General features: G+C 53.6%; 1 protein-coding gene across 1 annotated transcript; it reads left to right on the forward strand.

Moving 5' to 3' along the window:
- The first annotated feature begins 1004 nt into the window (after positions 1 to 1004).
- Positions 1005 to 18181, forward strand: LOC116241507 (uncharacterized). The gene is made up of 4 exons (XM_090151072.1): positions 1005 to 3443; positions 7476 to 10202; positions 14401 to 17244; positions 18170 to 18181. The coding sequence occupies exons 1-4, from the start codon at positions 1005 to 1007 to the stop codon at positions 18179 to 18181; spliced, it is 8022 nt and encodes a 2673-aa protein (XP_090007198.1).
- Positions 18182 to 18697: the final 516 nt, after the last annotated feature.

Consider the following 18697-nt stretch of genomic DNA (forward strand, 5'->3'; position numbering starts at 1 on the left):
AGGATATGATTGGCTTTCTGGGCTGCAAGCACTCACTAATATTTATATTCAAGTTTTTTATCCTCCAGCGCTCCCAAATCCTTCTCTACAGGGCTGCTCTCAATCCAGTCTTTGCCCAGCCTGTATTTATGTTTGAGATTGACCTGACTCAGGTGCAGGACCTTACATTTGGCCATATTGAACTTCATGAGGTTCTCATGGGCCCACCTCCCGAGGCTGTTCAGGTCCTTCTGGATGGCAACCCTCCCCTCCAGTGTGCTGATTGCACCACACAGCTTGGTGTTGTCCACAAGCACTCAGTGCCACTGTCCATGCCACAGACTAAGATATTGATACTGGTACCAGTACAATACCTAAGGGACAGAGATGGATATCTTCAGGACATTTTCGAGTTTTCTATCTCGCTTTCCTGGCAACAGTGGTATTTACCTACCAGCCTTGGAGTGAAGCCTATAAATAGGAGGGGAATCAATTCTTTGAAAGGGCAGATAACAGCAGAACAAAGGGAAATGGTTTTAAGCTGAAGGAGAGACATTTAAGTTGGATATCAGGGGGAAGTCCTTTACTATGAGAGTGGTGAGGTGCTGGAACAGGCTTCCCAGAGAAGTTGTGGATGCCCGATCCCTGGAGATGTTCAAAGCCAAGTTGGATGGGCCCAGGACAGCGTGGACTGGTAGTAAATGTGGAGGTTGGTGGCCCTACCTGTGGTGGGGGAGTTGGAGCTTCGTGATCCTTGAGATCCCTTCCAACCCAGGCCGTTCTGTGATTCTGTGAAGACTAAAGAAGCGCATCCAGGGGCTCCGGGCTGCAGTTCTCAGCGCGGACTCAGGGTGTCACTGTTGGCCAATGCGGGGAAGGGACTCCGCCGGCTGTGGCGCCCGCGCAGTGCCGCTCCGATCCGGGCAGAGAGGAGCAGAAGCGATCCTGCTCGGCTCCAGCCCGTGTTGTTTTTCTCTTCGGGAAGCCTGGTCGTCTGCAGAACACACGCTTCAGAACTGCAGAGAATGGAGGTCCGAGCGCGGGGAGCAGCGCGGAGCCGAGAAGCCGCCGGGCGGGTCGCGCTGCTGGCCGTGCTGCTGCCGCTGTGCTGCCGGGCGGCGCCGGAGCGGCTCAGCTACGCGATCCCCGAAGAGATGGGCAGGGGTTCGCTGGTGGGGCCGCTGGCGCGGGACCTGGGGCTGAGCCCGGCTGAGCTGCCGGCGCGTCAGCTGCGGATTGTCTCCGGTGATGAAAAACGATACTTCATTCTCGATGAAGAGAGTGGAAACCTGCGTGTAAACGAGAGGATAGATCGGGAGGGCATCTGCGGGGACGTGACGCCTTGTGTCTTCGGTTTGGAAACTGTCGTGGAAAACCCCTTCAATATATATCACGTGAGCATTACTATCCAGGATATCAATGACAATGCGCCGCGCTTTGACAAGGAAGTTGTTGCTATAGAAATGATCGAGTCCACTCCTCCCGGGACGAGGTTCCCTCTGGGCAGTGGCAGAGACTCCGACATCGGGGTGAACTCATTACAGAACTACCAACTTACCCCCAATCCGCTCTTCTCCCTTGTAGTGAAGGAGAGTTCTGACGGGAGGAAACACGTGGAATTGCTATTGGAGAAAAACTTAGATCGAGAAAAACAGAAAAGCCATAATTTGATACTGACGGCAGTGGACGGTGGGGACCCAGTCCGATCTGGAACCGTGCAGATTAAAATTGATGTGACAGATGCAAATGATAACGCACCGGTGTTCGACAAAGAGATCTACGAGGTTCGAGTGCCAGAAAACCTTCCAGAAGGCTCCTTAGCTTTTCAGGTGAAAGCCACTGATGGCGATGAGGGTACAAACGCAGAAATCACCTATTCTTTCAATGATATCGCAAGCAGCGCTCACCAGCTCTTCAGTTTGGACCCCAAGACAGGTGATGTGAAGATTACCGGTCCACTAGATTATGAAGATGTGAAATATTATGAAGTAACTGTTGAAGGCAAGGACGGAGGCGGGCTGAGCGCACACACCAAAGTGCACATAGAAGTTATAGACGTGAATGACAACGCTCCAAGCCTTACCCTCCTGCCTATCTTGAACCCGGTACCCGAGGATTCAGTCCCGAGCACGGTCGTGGCTGTGATCAACGTTCGTGACAGGGACTCTGGAGTAAACGGAGAAGTGACCTGTAATCTTGACGGTGACTTGCCTTTCAAACTAGAAGCGTCATCAGAGAGTACCTACAAACTTGTAATTGAACATGGCTTAGACAGAGAGGAAGTTTCTGCTTACAACATCACAATCACAGCCACGGACCGGGGCAGCCCGGCGCTGTCGAGCCGCGCGGATCTGATGCTGGAGGTGTCGGACGTGAACGACAACGCGCCGGTGTTCGAGGAGGCCGCCTACAGTGCCTACGTGCCCGAGAACAACGCGGCGGGAGAGGCGGTGCTGCGCGTGAGCGCGCGGGACGCGGACGCGGGCGCCAACGGGCGCGTGAGCTACGCGCTGGCGGGCGGCGGCGCGGACGCGGCGTTCGTGTCGGTGCGGGCGGAGACGGGCGAGCTGTACGCGCAGCGCTCCTTCGACTACGAGCGGTGCCGCGAGTTCGCCGTGGAGGTGCGGGCGCGGGACGGCGGGACGCCGGCGCGCAGCGCGACGGCGACGGTGCGCGTCTTCGTGCTGGACCGCAACGACAACGCGCCGCGGGTGCTGTGGCCGGCGGCGGGCGGGGCGGAGGGCGGCGGGGCGGGCGCGGGGCCGTTCGAGGTGGTGCCGCGCTCGGCCGAGGCCGGCTACCTGGTGGCCAAGGTGGTGGCGGTGGACGCGGACGCGGGGCGCAACGCGTGGCTGTCCTACGAGCTGCTGCGGGCGCCGGAGCCGGCGCTGTTCCGCGTGGAGGCGCGCAGCGGCGAGGTGCGCACGGCGCGGGCCGTGTCGGAGCGGGACGCGGCCAAGCAGCGGCTGGTGGTCGTGGTGAAGGACCACGGGCAGCCGGCGCTGTCGGCCACGGCCACGCTGCACGTGGTGCTGGCCGAGAGCGTGCGGGACGCGCTGCCGGAGCTGGGCGAGGGCCCGGCGGCCGCCGACCCGCCGGCGGAGCTGCGCTTCTCGCTGGTGCTGGCGCTGGCGCTGCTCTCGGCCGCGTTCCTGCTGAGCGCGGCTGTGACGTTGCTGGTCCGCCTGCGCCGGGCCGGGCCGCCCGCCGTCCTGCGCTGCCTGGGCGCGCGGCGCTTCTCGGCGTCGGGCCCCGCCGTGCCGGCCGACTTCTGCGAGGGCACCTTGCCCTACTCCTACAACCTGTGCGTGGCGCCGGGCCGCGCCGTGGCCGAGGGCTCCTGGCTGCTGCCGCCCGCCTTGCTGCCCAGCGTGCCCGCCGAGGAGCCGCTGGGCGGGGAACCTTGCGGGAAGCGGAGCCCGAGCGACAGCGCCGCCCCTGGAGAGACGCCCGACGCACCGCAGGTCAGTTAGCCCGTGAAACCCGTATCTCTCAGTCTTTCTCATTTCACGCTGACGGTAATGGGCCCTCCGTCTTCTTTTGCCTGCTTGGAGTGGAGCTGGTGGTTTTTGATTGAGAGAGTACAAACATCCTGTAGTGCTCCTTCATAACATCAGGCAGCACTCTTAGGTACCTCCTGGCCCTTCGAAAATCACACATGTAGGTGGATATGTTGTGGCCATTAAGCCTCTGCTGTGTAAAAAAAAAGTAGGACTGTAGTGAATTTTAATCCCCCAATGTGTAATGAGCCCTTTAGATGAACTTCGTTCACTGGGATTTTTGTTCATTTTCAGAACACCTTCCTCCCCTTCCCCCCTTTCTTACAGTCGAGTTCATGATAAGATTGTCTCTGGGGATGTGGGTTCCACTATAAATATGTGTGCCCATGAGTGGGTTGAAAATGAGGTTCTAGAAGTATCGTACAGGTTGTCAGAACCACTAATTTCAGAAGGAGGCCCATAAGAATTGGCTTTAACTTACAGCTCTTTTATTTTTGTGTGATTGCCATAGTGATCCCATTTTGACTGCCATCTTATGCTTTGTGTTGTTAAGAAGTTCAGATATCTTTGTAATAGCATATGCTTGATGTGTAGAGTGACATTGCCCTGAAATGGAACATTAATGATTCCATATAGATATGGAATATATATATTTTATTTATTTAAGCTCTTTAAAGTCTTTCTATATGTTGATTTATTGAGAGAAGGAATGTCTTGGTTTCCACTCATGAAATGGTCTTTGTGTACATGGAGGGGAAATGGGCTGGGCAACTGGTGCTTTGATGCCATTTGCTGTCAAGAAATACTGAAGACAACCTTAACAGTAGTGTTGGTTCTGTGGTGTGATTCTTTGGCATTTTGTGCGTGAAAAGCTTGTGGAGGAAAGAGGAGTTGTTGAACTTCTTTCTCTCAGAAATGGTACAGGCTTTGCTCCAAGGTATATGTTGTGGCAAGAGCTCCAATGTGTGCATCACTTGAATTTCATCTCACATAGCATTTGGTGAGATTGAAGAATGAGAGCTGAAGGGTGATAGTGATGTCCCTCACTTCTGTAGATTTAGGTTTTTGCCTTGTTTGTTGTCAAGGCATACACTAGGCCTCAGTGTGGGAAACCTTTACATTTGGAACATCCGTTAATCTGTTAATAACTGTGGAACTGGGGGAGCTGTTTCCATGCATAGTTTCAATGTTTACTACTAGGAGGAAAAAGCCTTTTAAGGAAACTAATGTTTCCTTAAAATGTCACTGAATGACATGCTCTTGCTGGTAGGTGACAAATTGCTTAAAGTCACATATTGCCCATGGAGCAACTGAAGGCTCTGCATGCAGACCCAGGATAGTGACTGTCTCATTTTCCAGGTAGAAAATGGTGTGCCAGCAATGACATTGTTTGGGCAACTTTGATTTTATAGTTAGTGCTAAAGCCTCCAGTACCTATGCATCATTTCATCCATATTATTTCACTGGCTTGACCGGTAGCCATAATTTTCTGACTATAAAATTGTTCTGTAATAGCTAGTAGTGTTGATGCATCTTACAATTCTCATAAAAATACTCTTATCTAGTTGTAACATTATGATTTTTCTTCATAGCTCTTATTCTATTCTTGGGCTGTTGTTCCAAGGGCCATTGTGCTCCACGTTTTCCATTCCTGGACAGGACTTTGACATTTGAAAACACCAGGTTGCATTGCAGTGAACTTTGTGTCTCTTGACAACATTTCTACCACCTGAGGTCAGAATTTAATGTGTGATAATAATAAAACATAAGCTAAAACAGAATCTCTTATGATTTATCAGAAGACTTAACATGAGAAAGTGTCCCATGTTAAGGTATTTACATTTACAGCTTCATATTCATTGGAGATGAACAGTAAAGATTGTTTAAAAAAAAGCTGCTGAAATGTTCTTAAAATGATATCTCTTAATACATAGTCCGGAAGAAAGCTTTAGGGTCTTGCTTTCAGCTCACGACCTCAGTGAGTTCCAGGTGCTCTGGGAATGAAGTTTGGAATCTGCAGACCACAACGCCTTCGTGGTCATTTCTCTGCCACATTTTCCCCTTAATGTTCGCTTGTGCAGATTGTCTGATGGTATTTCTTCCTGATCTTTCACCCTATGGTGGATGTTGAGCTCTAAGTTGCAATATAGCTTTGTTGGATATCGTGTTGTATTCATGTGCCTTGCTCATCTCAGCCACTCTGTGTATTCCCACAGAGTTACAGCTGGCGTGGAATTCCAGAATTGCGAAGGTTATTTTGTGTTGTATTCCATTTTCATTTCAGAGTATCAGTTGCAAACTTTACCTTGGTAGAAAAGGAGCATATGTGTAAAACAGTGCAGGAGCTTAAAGGAGTGGGGATTTTTTAAAGGATGTCTCCTTTATCTCATTCTCCTTACAGCATTACTATGCTCTCATAAATTGTAGGGGAGTGTACTTCTCTTCTGACATATGATGACGGTGTGGTTTTGGTGCATGGTATTGGCTGATGATCAATTCAGCTATTCCTTTGCTGAGATGTTGTTGCAAGTCATGAGCATGAAAGAAAAGAGCTGAAGTTGTGAGAGGTGCCTTAACTCCAGGGACAGTGCTATTTTGCTGTGCTACGATCCTGGCTTCTCTGTGCTGAAACACAGCATGTCATTTGATAATAAAATCACTGAACAAAAACTCTGTGTGTGTGCACTGACAATACATGGGTGGAATGGCTTAATTCCTGAGTGAAATTCATTTCTTCATCCATATTTCCCTGTAACCTTATGGCATAGAGATTGTTCTTCATTGGAAATGACAATTCCAGGCTCTCTTTTGGTAAGCACAATGGCAGAAGGTGTAAAGTTACTCTGGGAGTGGCAGAAGTCACATCTCTGTGGGGCACAGTACATGCTTAAAAGGGAAATGAGATTCTCCAATTGCAGACATTCAGTTTTTGCTATAAGAACACTCTGCTTTTGCTTTGGCCTTGCATAAAATCCATACTTTCAGATCTTTGTGTTCCTCCACAAAAAGATGTTGGGCAAAAAGATAGATGCCCTTGATTCTGGTGTGATCGTGATGCATCATCCCTTTATAACACATTTTGTTCTAACCAGGAATGTCCAACTCAATCCTACAGGTTGTGAGGGTTGGTAGAGTCATAGGGACTGTGTGAGTATAGAAGAACAGATGGTGTTTTTTGATTTTTCTTAGTTAATCCATTAGCAACATGGTGGTGGTACCATGCAACTCGATTTCCTTCTTAATAAGTAAGTTTATCCTAAATAATGTTATTCTACCATATTCCTTTTTTGCTGTGTTTCATTTCCCAGGCTTGCTTATTGCCATGACCTGGACCTCAGTGGGTCTGATAATTTTCCTAAAGTCATATCTATTCCAGTTGTTTCTCCGGGGCTGAAGGTCCTACACCTACCCTAAATATTTACAGTTACAAAGACAAAGGCTTTTGTAAACATTGTTTCTTAAAGTGACACTGGAAAAAAAGGAAACAAAATCTTGCTTATCTTTAATGTGGAATGAAAGATCAGCAGTTATCCTTTGGCCAACTCAGAAATGCACGGCAGCACTGAAGAGAAAAGATAACATTGAAACTGCTGAGGAATGAATCGGCAGTGCGTTTGGGTGGGCAATGTTTGCTTTGCAGCAGTGTGACAAGGTCCCATTTCACAAAACATCTGTTTGTGATGTTCTCTGTTGGCATAATCCATGCATGAGTTTTCGAGAAGTGACACGGAACATACCGAGATGCTGTAGTAACATACAGCTAAAGGTTTTAGCGACTTCCATGTGCGATGGGAGATAAACACGAGAAAATCGTGGGAAATCCACTGCATCCTGCCAACATATTCAAGTGCTGCATTGCGTCCCTCAGGGACCAGCCTACTTTATGTTAGAAATCCCACACGGCCGAGCGAGAAGCACTTTGCTCTGACAAACCTTCCTTCACCTTCTCTCTTACGGAGACCTCCCAGATCTTCCTGGCGACACCGAATCTGAAAGTACCGAAACGCCGCTTTGCGCCGCTGCTTCTGGAACTCGGGCAGCTGCCGGCTGCGGTGGCACCGCAGGACCTCCGGGTGCCGCTGTTGGCCGCCGCTGCCGCTACTTCCCGTCCCCGCCGGCTGCTCGCTCGCACGGCGCCGCTCACAGCGGGCAGCAGAGAAGCGGGAACGGCGGCGGCCGAGCCGGAGCCCACATCGCTGCGTTCCGGCCGCTTCGGAGCTCGGGACGGACGGAACCCGGCTGGAAGCGCTGCGGGAGGAGGAAGGAGAGAGGCGAGCACTGCTTCCAATGGCGGACGGGCGGCGAAGGAGCCGCTGGAGAGCGGGAGAGGGGCTGCTGCCCGCTTTGCTGCTGCTCTGCTGCTGCTGCCGGGCGGCGCCGGAGCGGCTCCGCTACGCTATTCCCGAGGAGCTGAGCAGAGGCTCGCTGGTGGGGCCGCTGGCGCGGGACCTGGGGCTGAGCCCGGCCGAGCTGCCGGTGCGTCAGCTGCGGCTCAGCTCGGAAAAGCGCTACTTCGCCGTGAGCGGGGAGAACGGGAACCTGTACGTGAGCGAGAGGCTGGACCGGGAGGAGCTGTGCGGCGAGTCGGCGTCCTGTGCCGTCAGCTTCGAGGCGGTTGTGCAGAACCCGCTCAACGTCTTCCATGTCGAAGTGGCCATCCACGACATCAACGACAATTCCCCGGCGTTTAGCAAAGCAGTTCTGGATCTCGAGATCGGGGAGTGGACCCCCCCCGGAACTCGCTTTCCGCTGGAGGTGGCCCGAGACCCGGACGTGGGAAGCAATTCTCTGCTTACTTACCAGCTTACTGAAGACTCGTCCTTCTCTCTGGCGATGAAGGCGAACAAAGGAGGAAAGAAGCAGCCGGAATTAGTGCTGGAGCGAGCTCTGGACCGCGAGAAACAGAGCTCCTTTCAGTTGGTTCTAACAGCGACTGATGGAGGTGACTCTGCGAGGTCCGGAAGTGTGCAGATCCACGTGAACGTGAGCGACGCAAACGACAACGCGCCCGTGTTCAACAAAAGCGCATATGAGGCGCAAGTGCGGGAGAATCTGCCGGTGGGATCATTGGTGCTGCAGGTTCGAGCTGCAGATGCGGACGCGGGCTCAAATGGGCGGGTCTCCTACTTCTTCGGCAACGTCCTGGAGAGCGTCCGTGCCTTGTTCAGCATCGATACCGAGAGCGGCGAGGTGAGAATTGCTGGGCCGCTGGACTTCGAGGAGAGGAGCAAGTACAGCTTCGGTCTGGAGGGACGGGACGGCGGCGGGCTGACGGGGCACTGCGAGGTGCAGATCGACATAATCGACGAGAACGACAACGCGCCCGAAATAACGACGCTGTCGATGTCGAGCCCGGTGCCCGAGGACGCGCCGCCCGGCACCGTCGTGGCGCTGCTGAAAGTGCGGGACCGAGACTCCGGGGAGAACGGGCGGGTGCGGTGCGAGCTGTCGGGAGAGGCGCCGCTGCAGGTCGTGGCATCGTCGGGCGGCTCGTACAAAGTGGTGACGGCGGGCGCGCTGGACCGGGAGCGGGCGTCCGAGCATCGGGTGACGGTGATCGCCACGGACGGGGGCAGCCCGGCGCTGTCGAGCCGCGCGGATCTGGTGCTGGAGGTGTCGGACGTGAACGACAACGCGCCGGTGTTCGAGGAAGCCGCCTACAGCGCCTACGTGCCCGAGAACAACGCGGCGGGAGAGGCGGTGCTGCGCGTGAGCGCGCGGGACGCGGACGCGGGCGCCAACGGGCGCGTGAGCTACGCGCTGGCGGGCGGCGGCGCGGACGCGGCGTTCGTGTCGGTGCGGGCGGAGACGGGCGAGCTGTACGCGCAGCGCTCCTTCGACTACGAGCGGTGCCGCGAGTTCGCCGTGGAGGTGCGGGCGCGGGACGGCGGGACGCCGGCGCGCAGCGCGACGGCGACGGTGCGCGTCTTCGTGCTGGACCGCAACGACAACGCGCCGCGGGTGCTGTGGCCGGCGGCGGGCGGGGCGGAGGGCGGCGGCGCGGGCGCGGGGCCGTTCGAGGTGGTGCCGCGCTCGGCCGAGGCCGGCTACCTGGTGGCCAAGGTGGTGGCGGTGGACGCGGACGCGGGGCGCAACGCGTGGCTGTCCTACGAGCTGCTGCGGGCGCCGGAGCCGGCGCTGTTCCGCGTGGAGGCGCGCAGCGGCGAGGTGCGCACGGCGCGGGCCGCGTCGGAGCGGGACGCGGCCAAGCAGCGGCTGGTGGTCGTGGTGAAGGACCACGGGCAGCCGGCGCTGTCGGCCACGGCCACGCTGCACGTAGTGCTGGCCGAGAGCGTGCGGGACGCGCTGCCGGAGCTGGGCGAGGGCCCGACGGCCGCCGACCCGCCGGCGGAGCTGCGCTTCTCGCTGGTGCTGGCGCTGGCGCTGCTCTCGGCCGCGTTCCTGCTGAGCGCGGCTGTGACGTTGCTGGTCCGCCTGCGCCGGGCCGGGCCGCCCGCCGTCCTGCGCTGCCTGGGCGCGCGGCGCTTCTCGGCGTCGGGCCCCGCCGTGCCGGCCGACTTCTGCGAGGGCACCTTGCCCTACTCCTACAACCTGTGCGTGGCGCCGGGCCGCGCCGTGGCCGAGGGCGCCTGGCTGCTGCCGCCCGCCTTGCTGCCCAGCGTGCCCGCCGAGGAGCCGCTGGGCGGGGAACCTTTCGGGAAGCGGAGCCCGAGCGACAGCGCCGCCCCTGGAGAGACGCCCGACGACCTCCCCGGACCGCAGGTCAGTAACTCTGCTCTCTCCTCCTCTTGTCTCTCATTCTTTTCGACCTCCACACCAAATGCAGCGTCTTATTCCTTTGGGGTTTCTGTGGGTAGCGTTGCTGGGAGGCACCGCTCCGTGTCACTCCGAGAGAATGAAGCAGAGCCGCATTTCAGCTGCGCTTCGCAGTCGGTGGTTAACATCTTCAGCACCTGTTTAATGGGTGATCACGCCGTTGGGGTTGGCTGAGATGTTTTGGCAGGTCAGAAATCTGTTGGTTAATTGTTTTGATAATGTGCTGTCATTAGTGTGGCGGATCAATGTTGTCCCGGTACGATATTCCTGGGAAGCCCTTTCTCCGTGTTTTTCTCACCACTGCTATCAGCTTTCTGATTCTTGATCTCTTCTTCGCTTGCCTTTTATATTCGGATGATTGTGCAGAATCACTTCTGAAAGAAACCGACATTTTGCATTGCAGAGCCTGTGGAAATACGAGTGCAGTTTCATGAATGAAAAAACTCAAGATTATTGAATGGCTATGGAGAAGATAGTAAATAAAAAAGCTAAGAAAGGATTATCACGTCAGATTATAATCTAGAAACGGTGATTAAATCTTGTAGACTGCCTCAAGCCTCTTCTAGGCCTCCCTACTATTAATTGTTAAGAACCAGGGCAGGAGATTTAAAAAGTTACCTCACTTCACTGAATTTCTGAGGTTTTGTTTGGAAACAGAATAATTGGTGACATATTTCAGTTTCACGTTACTGGTTAGCTCTGTAGAATGGATTTCAATTAATTGTTTCAGTTTTGTTGCACTTGTTCTATAGTTCTGATAGTTTGTATTCTTGATGAGTTTGGTGAGACTGTATTCCAATGGAATATTAATTGCTCCTTGTTTAACTTAACTTTATACTGTACACAGACAGCTTGGATTTTCATGATAATGTGTTGGGTAAAGAAATGTCTTTGCATCCATCTGTGTTTCAGTCTTTGGAAATGTGATGGAGAAAACAGCTGGGCAGGTGGTCCTTTGGAGATGCCTGTTTGTCTGGTCTGAAGATCAAAGAGAATCATACAATTTGGGGGCATTTGAGAATGGCTGCAATGTACTGTGTTTGTAGGGCACTTGGAAGAAAGAGGAGATGTTTTACTGATTCCCAAACGTTTTATATTGGCTTATTGAGAATGGAGGAATCTCTGTCTTTGGTAGCTATGGCTACAGCAATTTGTTTTCTTGCATTTGGAGGACAAATCACCCAGTGAGGTCTGACGATTCTTAGAGCGAGTGAAAACCTTAAACTGCAGTTTAGTTTTAAATATATAGAAGATAGATGTTGATATGCAGTTTGCCCAGGCTTTGAATCTAGGCCTGATGTTATGAATCTATGTATTTTCCTTCTGTTATCCAAATGACTTTAAAGACTGTGGCTACAGTGTGTGTTTTGAGGTCTTGGACAAGGCACCCGTGTCTTTGTTCTTTATTGGATGGAAGGGGACAGACTTTCTAGTAGGGTCTGCTGTGACAGGACTTTTGGAAACAGTTTCAGACTAGAGAAAAGGAGATTTAGGTTGGATATAAGCAAGAAGTTTTTTACAGTAAGGATTGGATCAGGATGGACAGGGATGTGGTGGATGCCCTGTCCTTAGAGACATTCAAGGTCAGGCTGGACCAGGCTCTGAGCAACCTGATAGAGCTGCAGATGTCTCTGTTCACTGCAGGGCAGTTGGACTAGATGATCTTTAAGGGTTCCTTCTAACTCAACTCTGTGATTCTACATGTACCAAGTGGCATAATCAGCACTGTTCATCTCTGAATCCATTGTTTGTATAGGTTTCATTTCTTCCTTCTTCCTGGTTTAGGTCTCAAGACAGACCTAAGTGTGGCACATAATCCTTTAGAAGACTGGAAAATATAGCTATAGGCCTGGAGCAGCCTTTTAAGTTGATGCCTTGAACATTTACAGATGTTGAGGCATAGACTGTGATACACTTAATTTTCCTTAAAATACCACTGAATGAAATGCTCTTGCCTATGGATGAGATATAGCCAGATATGCTTCCTGTGGTGCAACTGAAGGCTTTGAATGCAAGGTACAGAGAGGGATGGTGTGAATTTGTACCTGGAGAATAGCTGTCTTGCTGTGGTTTTGACAGGGCAATGGTTTGATTTCACAGTTGATGCCATTGTATACTCTAGTTCTGCTCAAATCCTGGTTCCCCTCTTTTATGAGGCACTGATAGTTTCCTGACCATGAGTTATTTGCATGTGAACTATGCACGTGGAACAACGGTGAATGACTTATAAATATTATTGTTGTAATGGCTTAGAATTCCTGTGTGAAACCACATTTAAACGTCAATATCTCCTTGTGTTGTGATGTAAAGTTTCTACCTGGCCAAAATTAGATTTTCAGGCCTTGGTTTCCATAAGGTCATGGTTCATGTTCGTCATTTCTGGAGAAGGCTGCAGCTGAAAATGTGATTGTTGTTTTATAGGAAATTCTTCTTTCTCTTTTCACGGTCTCCAAACACCTGAAGACAGATCTTTATGTGTGAAGAAAATGATGCAGAAGGTTACAAAGAATGTCTCAAAATTTCTCAGAAGTGTTTTTCTTAGAATGAGGCCTATGACAAGGAGCTTGCACTAATGATTCCTTCATTTCTGCTGTGCTTCAGATAGTAATCTTCTTGTCGTGATCTAAGGCTATGCCTCCATGAGTGTGCTGTTGTACATAAGATGCTTATAAGATGTGGATACCAGACATTCATAGCCCTTTATCAGGGGTTGGAAGGAATCTCAACAGATCACTGAGTCCAACTTACTGCTAAAGCAGGTTGCCTACAGTAGGTTGCACAGGAAAGCATACAGGTGGGTCTTGAATATCTCCAGAGAAGGAGACTCCACTACCTCTCTGGACAGCCTCTTCCAGGGCTGTCACTGATGGTGCAGAAGTTTTCTTTGTGTATGTATGGAATTTCCTGTGTTCCAGTTTCTCCACACCATTCCTTGTTCTATTGCTACTCACCACCCAAAAGAGCCTTGCCACATGGACTTGAACAGCACACTTGAGATATATATAAACCATGATGAGATCATCTCTCAGCCTTATCTTCTCCAGACTGAACAGTCCCAGCCCTTTCAGCTTTTCTTTGTACAGGAGATGTCCCACACCCTGACCTTAGTGTCTTTCTGCTGGTCTCTTTCTGGAAGATCCCTGTTAACTGAGAAGCCCAGAACTGGGCACAGTGTTTCTTATGTGACCTCACTAGGGCAGAGTAGAGGGGGAGGATTACCTCCATCAACCTGTTTGCCACACTGTTCTTGGTGCACCTTAATCTACCACTGGCTTTTGTGCCACAAGGGCACACTACCTGCTCATGGCCAACTGCTATCCACCAGGACACCCAAGTCCTCCTCAGAGCTCCTTCCCAGAAGGTCATCCCCTAACCTGTACTGATGCATACAGTTATTAACTTTTCAGAGTAATGAGAACGAAGAGGAAACATCACCTATCTGCATGTTATAGCTCATTATTTCACTGAATTATGTCCTCTTGGATCAGATGAACTTACAAAACAGACCTCACTGTCGTTCTTAAAATGTATCTCAATGCTGTGTTGAATCACGTTTTGTACTGCAAAGTCCATTATATATTTTAAATTTCCCATTCAGAAACGGTGTGCTTGGACATGGATGCTAACACAGAACACAAAGTATGATGCCTTTTTTTCTCTGTAGCAGGCGTGTAGGAAGGGTGAACAGGCAGCTGGATAATGGCAGCACCATGGGACAGGGAAAGTGCTTTGCTAACTCATTTCTAAAGACTGCATTTACATGTATATGGGAGATACTTTTATACTGAGAGATGGATCCCAGATGTAAGATACTGACCAGGAAACGAAAACAAGTTACAGGTGCATGTAGCACTTGGACTATCGTACACTGCAAGAAAGAGGAGGAAATGAGAAAGGACTACATTCACTAAAATTGGCAATCTGCTGAAAAAACCTCCTCTGCAATAAAGAGAAAGAACTCAAAACTATTTCAAATCCTATGCATGAGAGAAAAAGAGGCGAAGAGGTGTCCTTCACATTCTCACTGATCATGAACATGTTGAAAGAACAAAAGGACGGTGTTACCCTCTACACGAACAAGACGAGAGCAGGAAGCTGAACTCAGACAGTCCCGCATGTCTGCAAAAGAAACTCGCGATGCCAGCTCTTCCACAGTTATTCGGTGGAGCCGTGCGTGCAGTGCCGGGCGTTGGCTGCGGGCGCCGCTGTTCACCGTGGAGGAGAGGAAGGAGCCGAGCGCTGCAGGCAGCCCCGCCCGCTGCGGCCCGGCTCGCTCGCTCGCTCTGTCTCTGTGTCGGCGTCCGGGCGGGCTGCGAGCGGCCCCGCGGAGTGGAGCGGTGCTGCAGCGAGGCGGAGGGGAGGCGGGAGCGGTCGGCAGCGGACGCCGAGAAGGAGACGGAGAAGAAGTGGAAAGAGAAGTGTCAGAAGAAGTGGGAGTGGGAGCGGCGCGGCAGCGGCGATCGTGAGGTGTCGGCGGTGGTGCGGTGTCGGCGGGGCCGTGCGGGAGATGTGCTTGGCGAGAGAAGCGCGCTGGGGCCGGAGGCAGCGGGCGCTGCTGTGCTGCGTGTTGGTGGCGGCGTGGGAGGCGGCGTGGGGGCAGCTGCGCTACTCGGTGCCCGAGGAGCTGCCCAAGGGCTCGTTCGTGGGCGACGTGGCCAAGGACCTGGCGCTGGAGCTGTCGGCGCTGGGCGCCCGCGGCGCCCGAGTGGTGTCCCAAGGCAGGGCGCAGTATTTCGCTCTGCATGCGAGCAGCGGCCACTTGGTGACGGCCGAGAGGATCGACAGGGAGCAGCTGTGCCGGCTGCTGGAGAAATGCGTGCTGCGCTGTGAGCTGATCGTGGAGGGCGAGATGAAGGTTTATGCAATCGAAGTGGAAATCACGGACATTAACGACAATGCGCCCAGCTTTGGAGAGGCAGAAATTGAACTCAGAATTAATGAGATGGCAGCTAATGGAATGAGGTATGCCTTGAGGCGAGCTCACGATCCGGACGTAGGTGTGAATTCCCTGCAGAGCTACGCGCTGAGCGGCGACGAGCACTTCTCGCTGTCGGTGCAGGCGGGAGCCGACGGCGAGAAGTATCCCGAGCTGGTGCTGGCCAAGGCGCTGGACCGGGAGGAGGCGGCGTTTCACGAGCTGCTGCTGAGAGCGAGCGACGGCGGCGAGCCGGCGCGGACGGGCACGGCGCGCATCCGCGTGGCTGTGCTGGACGCCAACGACAACGCGCCCGCGTTCAGCCAGGCGGTGTACACGGTGCGAGTGCCCGAGGACGTGCCCGTGGGCTCCACGCTGCTCAGCGTCACCGCCACCGACGCCGACGACGGGGTCTATGGGGACGTGAGATATTTATTTCAAGAAGCTTTAGAGCAGATATCGAATACATTCCACATGGAATCAGAGACCGGAGCGATAAGCCTGCTGAGAAATCTGGACTTCGAGGAGGTAGATTTTTATGAATTTCTCGTTCAGGCACATGATGGAGGTGGCCTTTTCGACACGGCGAAGATCACAGTTTCGGTGACGGACGTGAACGACAACGCGCCCGAGATTTCGGTGCGGTCGGCGCTGAGCGAGATCTCGGAGGACGCGGCGCCGGGGACGGTGGTGGCCCTGCTGCACGTGCAGGACCGCGACTCGGGCGCGAACGGGGAGGTGCGGTGCAGCCTGGGCGAGAGCGTCCCGTTCCGCCTGGAGCGGGCGCTGGACGACTACTACAGCGTGGTGACGGCGCGGGAGCTGGACCGCGAGCGGGCGTCGGAGTACAACGTGACGGTGCGGGCGGCGGACGGCGGGTCGCCGGCGCTGCGGAGCGGCGCGGTGCTGGCGCTGCGGGTGCTGGACGTGAACGACAACGCGCCGGTGTTCGCGGAGGCGCGCTACAGCGCCCGGCTGGCGGAGAACAACGCCGAGGGCGCGCTGGTGCTGACGGTGCGCGCGTGGGACGCGGACTGGGGGCAGAACGCGCGCGTGCGCTACCGGCTGCGGGAGGGGCGGCTGCGGGGCGCGCCGCTGTCGTCCTACGTGTCGGTGCAGGCGGAGACGGGCGCGCTGTACGCGCTGCGCTCGTTCGACTACGAGGAGGTGCGCGAGGTGGAGCTGTGGGTGCGGGCGGAGGACGGCGGCGCGCCGCCGCTCAGCAGCAACGTGTCGGTGCGGCTGCTGATCGCGGACGAGAACGACAACGCGCCGCAGGTGCTGTACCCGCCGGCGGCGGCGCCAGGTCCGGGTTCGGGTTTGGGTCCGGGCTCGGGGTCCGTCGCGGGCGCGTGGAGCTGGGCGGGCGTGGAGCTGGCGCCGCGCTCGGCGGAGCCCGGCGCGCTGGTGGCCAAGGTGGTGGCGGTGGACGCGGACGCGGGGCAGAACGCGTGGCTGTCGTACGAGCTGGCCAAGGCGACGGAGCCGGGGCTGTTCCGCGTGGGGCTGCACAGCGGCGAGGTGCGCACGGCGCGCTCGCCGCTGGCCCGCGACGCGGCGCGGCACAGCCTGGTGGTGGTGGTGAAGGACCGGGGCCGGCCGGCGCTGTCGGCCACGGCCACGCTGACGGTGGTGCTGGCCGAGAGCGTGGCCGAGCTGCTGTCGGAGCTGGGCAGCGCGGCGGCGCCGGCCGAGCCCGCCGGCAGCCTGACGCGCTGGCTGGTGCTGGCCGTGGCGGCCGTGTCGTGCCTCTTCGTCGCCTTGCTGCTGCTGCTGCTGGCGCTGCGCCTGCGCCGCTGGCGCCTCTCACGGCCGCCTCCGGCGCCTTCGGCCGTGGGCGCCTGGCGCGGCGTGCCGGCCTCGCACTTCGTGGGCATCGACGGCGTCCGCGCCTTCCTGCGCTCCTACTCGCACGACGTGTCGCTCACCGCCGACTCGCGCAAGAGCCAGCCGCGCTGCGCGGGCGGCAGCTGCTGCGACACGCTCCCGGCCCGGCCGCCGCCCGACGAGGCCGCGCCGCTGCGCGGGGAAGACGCTGCCGCGCACCGCGCCGCCGAGCCCGACGCCCTCACGGTGAGTGCTGCGACCGCGTCGGCTCCCGATTCCCTCCGTCCTTCCCTCCCTCGTCGCTTGCCTCTTTCTCGGAGTGTTGGCTCTTTACCCTATGGCAGTACAATTCTTCTGTAATCGCTGAAGGCAATACGCTTTTACTCTTGACGTTCCCAGTATGCACAGGCTTTTGGTCCTTCTATCCCCAGTACACCCGTGGGTTGTTTCTTTCTCTGCCTGAAGAACAACTTCATTTTTATGTGGAATTCAGTATCAATATACACTTTCCATTTCTAGCAGTGCGTTTGATCATCCGTGTGTGTGCTGAATTGAATGTACAGGTCTTCCCTTGGCGATATCAATTTACCTATCACTGATAAATGTCCAATGGTGGTATTGTTTCGATACATTTCCACTTCTACATCGTGATGCGTGGAGCGTCTGTCTATCTGTCCATAGTGAGCATAGGAGAAAAGGACCTTTGATTGTTTCCATTTGCCTGTGGTGAAGATGAAATGCAATCATAACAGTTGTGTTTGCCACAGTATTGATGGTACAGAGTGTGAAGAGCTCGTGGAGGATATAGGTGATGTGCTTTGCTGATTTCCAGTCTTTTAACTGGAATTTGGTATGTTGGTGTTTTCACTGTGGTTTAGTTTTAAAACTATAAATGATAGGAGTTATTAAAGAAGTTATTGCAGCTGTTGTATTTCGTTTTCCTTTTGACTTTGTCCAAATTGTTCTTTGTGTACCCTTCATCACATTGCAGCTCATTCCTTATCCTTGTTATCTCTGCCCAGAGCAGCAAATGATCTGACTCAGGCATCACCTCTTTGAGTTGGGCATATAGTAACATCAGAGTTGTCGCTTTCAGGAGATCATTGACTAAATGCTTTTTTTCTAGCAGCATTTCTGTTGGTGTTGTCAACTTTCTTTTCTCCTTTCTTAGTGGCTAGCTTAGCGGATAGGATAAATCTCCATAGAGACAGGGAAGATGGAGGGGCTGAATTTTCTCAGATTTTATCTTTATAGATTATAGGTATCAAACATTTTATTATTATTATTATTATTTTTTGGTAGGTTTTTTTTTTTCTCTATTGTTCTTTTGTTTTGGTTTAAATATCTGATTGTTTTTAGTTACGTGCATAAGCGCTTAGTGACATAACCTGAAAAGGATTCACTTCATTATGTTTTATGTCATTGCTGGCTTTATTTTCAAGGGCTATTGCTCAGCCTGCATGGGGCTGTTATCTTTCAAAGTTGGGAAGATCTCTTGAAATCATTGGACTGTGTGATGTGATGTCCATACGTACCTTGAATAGTTTCATCTGTCAGGACTTCAACACACTTCTGTTTCCTTCAGAAGTCATTGAAAAAAAAAAAAACGTTCTGCCTGAAAGTAACATACGGTAAAATGTTGCATTATGGCATTGAGGTTATTTTGCTGGGAAAGCTGGAATCTGAACCTGGTATAGCA

This window comes from Phasianus colchicus, chromosome 15 (genome assembly GCF_987193195.1).
Source record: "Phasianus colchicus chromosome 15, bPhaCol1.hap1.1, whole genome shotgun sequence".
Classification (NCBI taxonomy): Eukaryota; Metazoa; Chordata; class Aves; order Galliformes; family Phasianidae; genus Phasianus; species Phasianus colchicus.

Bases quoted from the DNA above. Each gene is read 5' to 3' on its own strand.
- LOC116241507 (XM_090151072.1), top strand. From the start codon at position 1,005: ATGGAGGTCCGAGCGCGGGGAGCAGCGCGGAGCCGAGAAGCCGCCGGG. The intron at 3,444-7,475 runs GTCAGTTAGCCC...CGAATCTGAAAG, and splicing joins AGACGCCCGACGCACCGCAG to TACCGAAACGCCGCTTTGCG. The intron at 10,203-14,400 runs GTCAGTAACTCT...TCGCGATGCCAG, and splicing joins ACGACCTCCCCGGACCGCAG to CTCTTCCACAGTTATTCGGT.